The sequence below is a fragment of the Malurus melanocephalus genome, unplaced genomic scaffold (genome assembly GCF_030028575.1).
Source record: "Malurus melanocephalus ecotype Western Australia unplaced genomic scaffold, MMel_1.1 scaffold_865, whole genome shotgun sequence".
Classification (NCBI taxonomy): domain Eukaryota; kingdom Metazoa; phylum Chordata; class Aves; order Passeriformes; family Maluridae; genus Malurus; species Malurus melanocephalus.
The window spans coordinates 53,835-62,558 of record NW_026624097.1 but is presented as its reverse complement, the minus strand read 5'-3'; the positions used below and the strand labels follow the sequence as shown (position 1 = coordinate 62,558).

General features: G+C 56.0%; 1 protein-coding gene across 1 annotated transcript; it reads left to right on the top strand.

Annotated features, from left to right (window-relative positions):
• The first annotated feature begins 2,253 nt into the window (after positions 1-2,253).
• On the top strand, positions 2,254-6,921 carry HJV (hemojuvelin BMP co-receptor). The gene is made up of 4 exons (XM_057385767.1): positions 2,254-3,328; positions 3,719-3,880; positions 4,050-4,552; positions 4,970-6,921. The coding sequence occupies exons 1-4, from the start codon at positions 3,262-3,264 to the stop codon at positions 5,588-5,590; spliced, it is 1,353 nt and encodes a 450-aa protein (XP_057241750.1). The 5' UTR covers positions 2,254-3,261; the 3' UTR covers positions 5,591-6,921.
• Positions 6,922-8,724: the final 1,803 nt, after the last annotated feature.

Sequence of the window (8,724 nt, the reverse complement as noted above, 5' to 3'; positions counted from 1 at the left end):
CGGGTCTCTCCCCGGTTCTCGGGTCTCTCCCCGGTTCTCGGATCTCTCCCCGGTTCTCGGGTCTCTCCCCGGTTCTCACCCCCGCGCTCCCCGCGCTGTCCCGGCCGCCGTCACGTGATACCGGCGGAGCCACGTCACGTGACAATCCGCCCAATCGCCGCCGCGGAGCAGCAGGCCACGCCCCCACGCACCGATGCCACGCCCCCTCACTGAACCCGCCCACTTTTCCCTTATATGGCGTTTGTGGGCGTGGCCGGAAGCGTCGGGGCGGAGCCACGCGTGCGTGGGGAGACGCGGGGGTTCGGGGGGCGCTCGGGAGAACACGGGGGACCCGGCGGGAAAATAGGGAGTGACGGAGCGGGAATAGGAGGGGACACGGGGGGCACAGGGAGGGACACAGGAGAGAACATGGAGGGGGAACTGGGGGGACGGTGACGAACGGGACCCACGGACACGCGTGTGCAACGCTCACACCCAGAGAATCGTGCCCCTGCCCCAGCCCGACCTCGCCGCAGCCTCCAAGGCAGAAGAATGAACTGTTCTGCTCCTCCACGCGCTGTCGTTCCCCCGCTCTCCGGCGCCGCCGCGCTCCCGGTCCCTCTCTTGGAGCCCTGCCCAGCCCGGGGGGCCCTTCCCGGGGGTTCCTTCCCTTTTCCCSGCTGTTTTTTCCCCTTCCCTGGACTCCCTTCATCCCTTCATCCCAGATTCCCCTTCTTCCTCCCCGGACTGACACCTCCGTAGTGGGGCTCCTTTCCCATCCTTCCATCCCGGCTGCTCCTCTCCAACCCGGCTTCCTCTTCTCCATCCCGGTGTTCCCTTCTGCAACCTTGGACTCCCTTAACATCCGCTCCGGGGGTCCTTTCCCATCCCTCCATCCCCGGATCCCCCTTCTGCATCCCCGGACTGTCACCTCCATCCTGAATTCCCTCCACATCCTTTCCCATCTCTCCATCCTGAATTCCCTCTCCATCCCGTCTCCGGGGGTACGCTCTCCGCCCACCCCTCTCCCCATGGCCCTGGCAGCAGAGCCGTGGCCGGAGCCTCCTCTCCTTCCTCCTCCTCCTCCTCCTCCTCCTCCTCCTCCCGCTGCTACCGGCGCGGAGCATTGCCAGGTGCGCGGGGAACGGGCGAGCGGGCGGCATTACGGGCAGGTGACGTGCGAGGGCTGCAAGAGCTTCTTCAAGGAAGCTCCACCTGCTCCCGCATATTTTTAGCCTCCGGCTGCCCAGCTCCAGAGCAGGTGCTTGGGGATGGGGTTTATCCATCATGGTATAAACCATGGCGTTTATCCACGTGCYGGTATCCTGGGAGCGGCTCAGAGTGCTGAGATCCTCTGGGATTTTGGTTGCATCTTTGAGCCAGGTGGTTCCTTCCCCCACCCTCTCAAGGTCTTCTCTTTCCAGGTGTTGGAATAAGATATCTGGTTCTCCCAACATCTGTCCCACTGCAGGACCTCCCAAGCTCTCCCAAGAGAAGGAGAGGGAAAGCTCTGGAACGGAGAATACCGAAGGAAAAGTGTCACTGGATACCACTCTTATCTCTGTGGGTTTTCCCATCTCTCTGCTCACGGAGCCAGAAGGAGAGTGCTCACTTGCTGGGGTGCACACTGCTAGCTGCTGCTGGAATGGGAGTCTCCTCAGATTTTCAGCAGCACTTTGTATTCCCAACCTGCTTGTTTCTCCCAGAGCCTGAAGAAACCGCAGGATAAGCAGCTCTGTGTGGTCCATCCTTGACTCCATGTCCACCTCATCCACCACTTGTGCATGCAGTTGGGAAGTCTTGGCTCTCCCTGTCTTCTCCCTTCCCCTCCCCACTGGAATTTGCCTTTTGGGATCAAAAATCCCACTGGCTATTTTTAAAGTGCTGTTGGAGCCCACTCGGCTCCCGCTCCCAGTGACAGATCAGGCTGTCAGAATCTTCAGCTGTTTTTTGCTCCCTCTGCTCCAAGCCTGGGTGGCAACAGCCGGGATTCCCTGCTTGTTCCCACCCGGAGCCAGACCCAGGCCAAGGACCAGGATTTGCCTCTGGAGGGTCTAGGGGGATTTGGTACCCATCCTGTGGCATTTGTCGGGGTAAGTGGAGTGCTGGGATCCTTGGCAGAGGTGTGGGGATGGAGGGATGGGATTTATGCCAAGCATGGCATGGAAGAAAGAATGCATCCTTTGGGATTGACTGTGCACATGGTCTATCCTGGAAAGAAGTGGGATCCACTCTTCCAAATTTGCCAAACTGGCAAAGTTTTTTCCCAAATACTTCTCTTCCTGCCCCAATCCCACTGCTCTAGCTCTCCTGGGCTCAGGTGGGCACGGGGCTTTGCTCCCTGCAGGGCAGAGCTACGTTTGGGAAACAGCAGAAACTTGGTTTAGGAGGCAGGAGGCAGAAGGCTTTCCTGAGAGTGTTCCCAAAGGGATTTGTGGGTGCTAGAATGCTGAGGGACCAACTTCCCATCCCTGTCCCCCTCCATGGCCTCTGGAATGGACCTGGAAAATCCTGGTGTGGACATTTCTGACCATTTCTCCTCCCTGCAGGTAACAGGGGCTGATGCAGCTACTTCCTGTACCTGTGCATGTGGGATTTCATGAATGCAGCCAGCATGGTCTGGCAGTCATCGATCCCTGGGGACATTGGCCACCAATCCCTGGGGACACCGGTCATTGATCCCTGGGGACATTGGCCAGCTTTGGCCTCTGCCTTGTCTGTGTTCAGGACTTGGCTGTGCCCCAGGAGGGGAAGATGTGAGAGAAAACGCTGGAAAAGCATTCCCTGTCAGGAAACATCCTGTTCCTTACTGGATACATCCCACAGGGAAAAGCATGGTGCTTTTACACAGGAACTCGCTCCTGGGAGTGCAGGCAGGGAGTTTCTAAGGACAAAAACTCATGGAGCTCTAGAGAAGCTCCCATGGGTGATGTGACCCCACGGTCCCCAAGGTTTTGAGGCTCCCACCTCCTCCTGGGGCTCCTGTGCCCCACCTTCTCTGCACTCCGGCTGTTGTCGCCGGCTGGATCAGAGCCTGGCTAAATTTAGGAGGATCGATTTCAACGCCCGCCTCTGCCCTGCAGGGGAAAGGACGGAGCAAAGGTAGCCAGGSACAAAGAGCCACGGGGGGCTCCAGTCCCTGCCTCTGGACAGGCCTCCAGAACCCCAGATTTTATCCGTCTGCAAGGCCATGGATGAACCCAGGGAGGCTGGAATTTTCCCGGGTCATCCTATGGGTCTCTCTGGCTGTCACTTGGGACAGAGCTTGTGACAAGGACACCCATGTGTCCCACAGGGAAGGAGCTCCCTGCGCTGGGAGCCAGATCGTTTCCTGAGGAGGCTGATACAGGTGAGTGGGGCAGTGGGAAAGCAGGAATGAGGGTCCAATGACATCGCTGGCACCCAGGCGYGCCTCAGGCTCTGATCCCACATGTGGTGTCCCCAAACTGAGGGAAAAGTGGAGTGCTGAACATCAACACTGAGGAAACATCTCAAGGTGTGCCAGGGGAGGTTTAGGTTGAATATCAGAGAAAATTTCCTAATAAAAAGGGTGATCAGGCCTTGGCACAGGCTGCCCAGGGCACTGGTGGAGTCATCCTTGGAAGTGTTCAGGCCATGTGGATGTGCCACTTGGGGACAAGTGGTGGCCTAGTAAGTGCCGGGTTGGACTCACTGGTGGCTGCAGGGACCCTCTTCATCCCATCTGCCAGTCTCTCTCCAATCCCAACTCTGCTTCCAGGGGAGCTGCCGAATGAAGCTGGGAGCTGCTGGTGGGTGAGAGATCTCCCAGGCTCCGCATGGATGGGAATGGGGAAACCTGCCCGCAGTAGGAGCCTGGGGCAGCTGGAAAACTCCAGCCTCTTCCTCCAAGCTGTCCTGCTCCTTCTCCTCTGCAGGCATGGTAAGGATTCACATGGGCAGAGCTGTTTCCTGGAAAAATCAGGAAACAAAGCATTTTCCAGGAAGAAACTCCATGGGAATCTAGAGCAGGCTAGATGGTGGGAGGGGGTGGGAGGAGAGGCTCCCCTTCCCCACCCCATCCCCTCTCCCAGCTGTCCCGTCTTTCCCAGTCTCTTCCCAGTGCAAGATCCTTCGCTGCAACTCCGAGTACGTGGCGGCAACGCTGCACCTGCGCGGTCCYGGCCGCGGCGCCGCGTTCTGCACCGCGCTCCGCTCCTACTCSCTGTGCACCCGMCGCACCGCTCGCACCTGCCGCGGAGACCTGGCCTTCCACTCTGCCGTGCATGGCATCGAGGACCTCATGATCCAGAACAACTGCTCCAAGGAGGGGCCCACAGCCCCGGCCCGGCCCCGGCCCCCGGCCCCCAATCCCCAGGGTTTTGAGTCGCTTGACATCTGTGATTACGAGCGGAGCTTCCTCTACAAGCACGGCCGCCCCCCTGGCTTCCAGCACTGCGCTGCCTTCGGGGACCCCCACATCCGCACCTTCCACGATGACTTCCACACGTGCCGGGTAGAGGGCTCCTGGCCACTCTTGGACAATGACTACCTGTTTGTGCAAGCCACCAGTTCACCAGTGGCCAAGGGGTCCAACGCAACAGTCACCAGCAAGGTAACACTGGTGCACAGGTTAGGCAGCAAATCCAGAGTCAAGGCACCTCCTACGCTTCCCAAAATCCCTGGAACCTTTTCAGCGAAACCCAGGGGGGGTGAGGAAGGAGGGAGAACAGGAGTGAAGGTTGTTGAAAGCACCCTCAAACACTCCTGTTGCTGCCAGGTGACTGTGCATTCCATGGGGTATCTGGAGGAATCTTGCTGGATTTGGCTCCATCTGAGTTTTCCATTGCTTAAATGGTATTTAAAAGGAAAGAAGGAAAGATTGTTGTTATCCAAAAAGGACTGTTGGAGGAATGGTGGAATGGTTTGGGGATGGATAGGTGGGGTGGAACCTGCATCCCGGGATATCCTGAGCACCTGGGATGGGGACATGGCAACCACGCTCATCTCCCTCCCACCCTGCTCCCCACAGCTCACCATCATATTCAAGAACATGAAGGAATGCATTGACCAGAAGGTCTACCAGGCCGAGCTGGACAACGTCCCGGCAGCCTTCCAGGACGGCTCAGTGAACGGGGGCRCGCGTCCGGGCGGGAGCAGCCTGCTGATCTGGGAGCGCAGCCCCGGCCGGCACGTGGAGATCCGCGCTGACTACATTGGCACCACCATCGCTGTGCGCCAGGCTGGCCGCCAGCTCTCCTTCTCCATTCGTGCTGCCGAGGAGGTGGCCCGGGCCTTCTCAGAGGAACAGGACCTGCAGCTGTGCGTGGGGGGCTGCCCCCACAGCCAGCGCCTGTCCCGCAGCCCCCGTGGGCACGGCCGTGTCCCTGCAGAGACAGCACGGGCACTCTGCCGGGAGATGCTGCCCGTGGAGGATGTCTACTTCCAGTCGTGTGTCTTCGATGTGGTGACCTCGGGGGACGCCAACTTCACCATGGCAGCACACGGGGCACTGGAGGATGCCCGGCTCTTCCTGCCCGATGCCGAGAAGCTCCACATCTTCCAGGCCGGGGGAGGCTGCCCGCTCCTCTCTCCATCCCTCCTCCTCCTCCTTCTCCCCTGTGGACTCTGGGCTGTTTTGTTGCACTTTTAACCTCTACCTGCTCTGTGGGAAACCCATGAGAGCTGCTGGCTCCAAATCTATGGCTGCAGCCGGGAAAGGTGCCTCACCTTGGAGGAGGTGTCTCCACAGCCATAAGGAATCAGAGACCCTGGAGAGGGTCATAAGGAGAGGGGAGAGATGAAGAGACCTGGTTTGCACCCACTGGTCTCACACAGATGGTGCAACTGTTCCCAGCTCCTCTCCTCAAGGCAGATGCAAATCTTTCTGTTCCATTCTGACGTGTTCCTTTTTTCCCTAAGGATGTGACATTGCAGTGCATCAAAGAAAAATAAACCCTCTGGGGCCCTCTGTCCCTCGGACCGTTTTCATGACTCACTTTCCACCTCTTTCCTGGTTTTAATCCAGAGAAATTCAACTCAGGAACCCTATAGATTCAGAAATAATGGACTCAAAGCCCAAAGCTCAAATTTTAGCAGTAAGAAATGGTTTCTAATGGATTTGGGGCCCTTCACTCATTTGCTCCCAAAGCAGAGCAAGGCCACAAATTTGTTTTGGGAGCGTTGTGACCAAAAGAGTGACTTTTGAGTAGAACTCAGCCGGTTTTCTCCATATGCTCCTCTTCCTGGATAAATAACAGGTCAATCTCCAGCAGTGGGAGCTGTGGAGCTTCACGCCTCCTATTTCCCAGGCCACTGTTGCTATTTTTCCTTGTTTTCTTGGCACCTGTTGCGGACTCAATTTAGCTGGGTCTGGACTTGGGACCAGTGTCATGTTTCAGGGAGGACAAAACAACCCTTGGGAATTCTCTCCCTTGGGCCGAGATTCTCTGTCACTGCTCAAATCCAACCCAAACTGGAGCCTTCACTTGGAAAATAGAATTTATCGTGGCAAAGAGCCAGCTGGGCACACAGATGGGCAGGCTATTGCCCCATGGAAGGTGTAGAACTGCAGAGGGGAGGGCAAATTTCACATATTTCAGAGGACTTCAGTAAAGCAGATGGAGTTCTACAGGAGAAATTTTTTCCCACAGGGAAGACTTTATTTATAATAAAGTATTAAAAACTTGGCCATCCCTGTCCTACAGAATTGCAGGAAGGGCTTGCTGAGATGGGGGAAAGGGAATTACAGGCCCTCCAGGCATGGAGGCTCTATCAWGGGAGGTTCTATAATTCATGTTTCAATACATCCATGGGGTTTTCTCTCTATTTATTCTTTAAGGCCAAGAGCCCAAAGAGTAAATATGAAAATATTTCATAGATATCATGGCAAATTCCCCATTGAAGGGGCACTCGGATCACACAGTGACAAGTGGGAGACCTGCTCCTTGTCTTTTACCGTGCTCCCAGTAATCCCTGATGGGTTTGACATTAAAGGGGTCTATTTTTGAGTCCCCGTTTTCTGTCATCTGTCTCTCCATGTCCTTGAGCAGCAGTAGTAGGTGAGTATAATAATATCTTCTTCYTCCCCTGCTCCTTTACTCCAGAGCTTTGAGTGGATGAAAGGAAGCAGGAATGAGGAAAGGAAAGCAAGCTGCTTCCTGATGTGCTTCATGTGTTCCTGTGGGGAGAAAAACATCTGGGGATGAATAAAATCCTCTGTGGGGGATAAAATCCTTTTTATCCTTTTAAAATTTTCTGCAGGAGAAAGCCCTGTTTGGGGACAAAACTCTCCATTCGGATAAAATCCTCTGTAGGGATAAAATTGTCAGGGCTCATGGTGCTGGAGCTCCTGGTAGAAATGGGATTGATTTGATGATGCAGAACCTAATAGTTCTTTGGTTGTTGGCCAGTGGAGCCAATTAACAAGAATTTCGRAAAGGAAGGCTCCCAATGGAACTGGACTTTCTCTCCTCCTGAACAGCCCACCATCTGCACCACCAGCACTGGGGCCTGGCGCCTTCCTTGCCAATCCTTCTTCAGGAGCTCACCTCTGAAATTTAGAGCCCAGTTCCCAAACTGAAAATGTTCGGGTATTCTGGTGACCTGCCCCTGATTTGGAGAGCTCTGGTTCCAGGTTTGAGGCTCGGTAGATCCACCTGCCCCAGTCACACCAGGAGCTGCCCAACACAGACGTGTCTGACAGCTGGATTACAACAACAGCTGTTGCTGATRAATTACAGATTCATTAAGGTTGGAGAATCTTCTGAGACTGTTAATCATTAACTGTCCCACAGCGCTGCCAAGGCCACCACTGACCCATGGCCCCAGGTACCACATCCACTTGTTTTTGAACACATCCAGAATGGTGCCTCCACCATTGCTCTGTTCCAATGCCTGACCTCCCTACCCAAAACCACGTTTTCCCAAACATCCAACCTAAACTAAACCTTCCCTTGAGGCCTCTTCCTCGGGTCCTGCCCCTTGGGAGAAGACCCTGATGCCCCTGGCTCCAACCACCCACACTGGGCAGCTGGATGCTCAACCAGCCAAAGTGGGCTCCTGTCAGAGCTCGACGGAGTGGCTGAGGTGTTTTTGAGCAGGTGACATCCTCCAGGCAGGGAAAGGGTTGATCCAAAGTCTGCTGACGTCAATGGAAACACGCTTGTTGACATCAACAACTTGGATTGGTGCCGATGTTCTGCTCCCTTTTTTGGGCTGGGGGAAAGGTCTGTACCCTGCCTCAGCACGGCTCTACCAAGTCTCATGTCTCCCTTGTGCAGAGGAGGAGCAGAGTGGAACAATTTGGGAATGGGCCAGGCCCATCCCATGCTTGGCACGTTCCCCCCACTTAACTGAACCCCTGCCTGGCTACAGCTCGGGTTTGAGCCTCTGCAGAGTGTCCAGAGGAGGTGGTGTCCCTGTGACAGAAGGGATGGTGGCTTTTTGTGACAGAGGGAGGTGGTGGCCCTGTGGCAGAGGGAGACAGTGCATCTGTGACAGCGGGAGATAGTGGCCCTGTGACAGCAGGAGGCAGTGGGTCTGTGACCTGCTGTGACACCCCAATACCTGCCCTGATCAGARCCAGGCCTGCAGCCCCCCGGGTGGCCCAGGTTACCTTGTCTAGAAAGCAAAGGAATAAGGAAATTTTTCTCCTTTTCAGCAGCCAAGGCTGCTCCAAGGCTGTGAGTGAGAGCTGGGGAATCCAGCCTGGGGAAGAGAAGGCTCCAGGGAGAACTGGCTGGGTGGATGGATGGATGGATGGATGGATGGATGGATGGATGGATG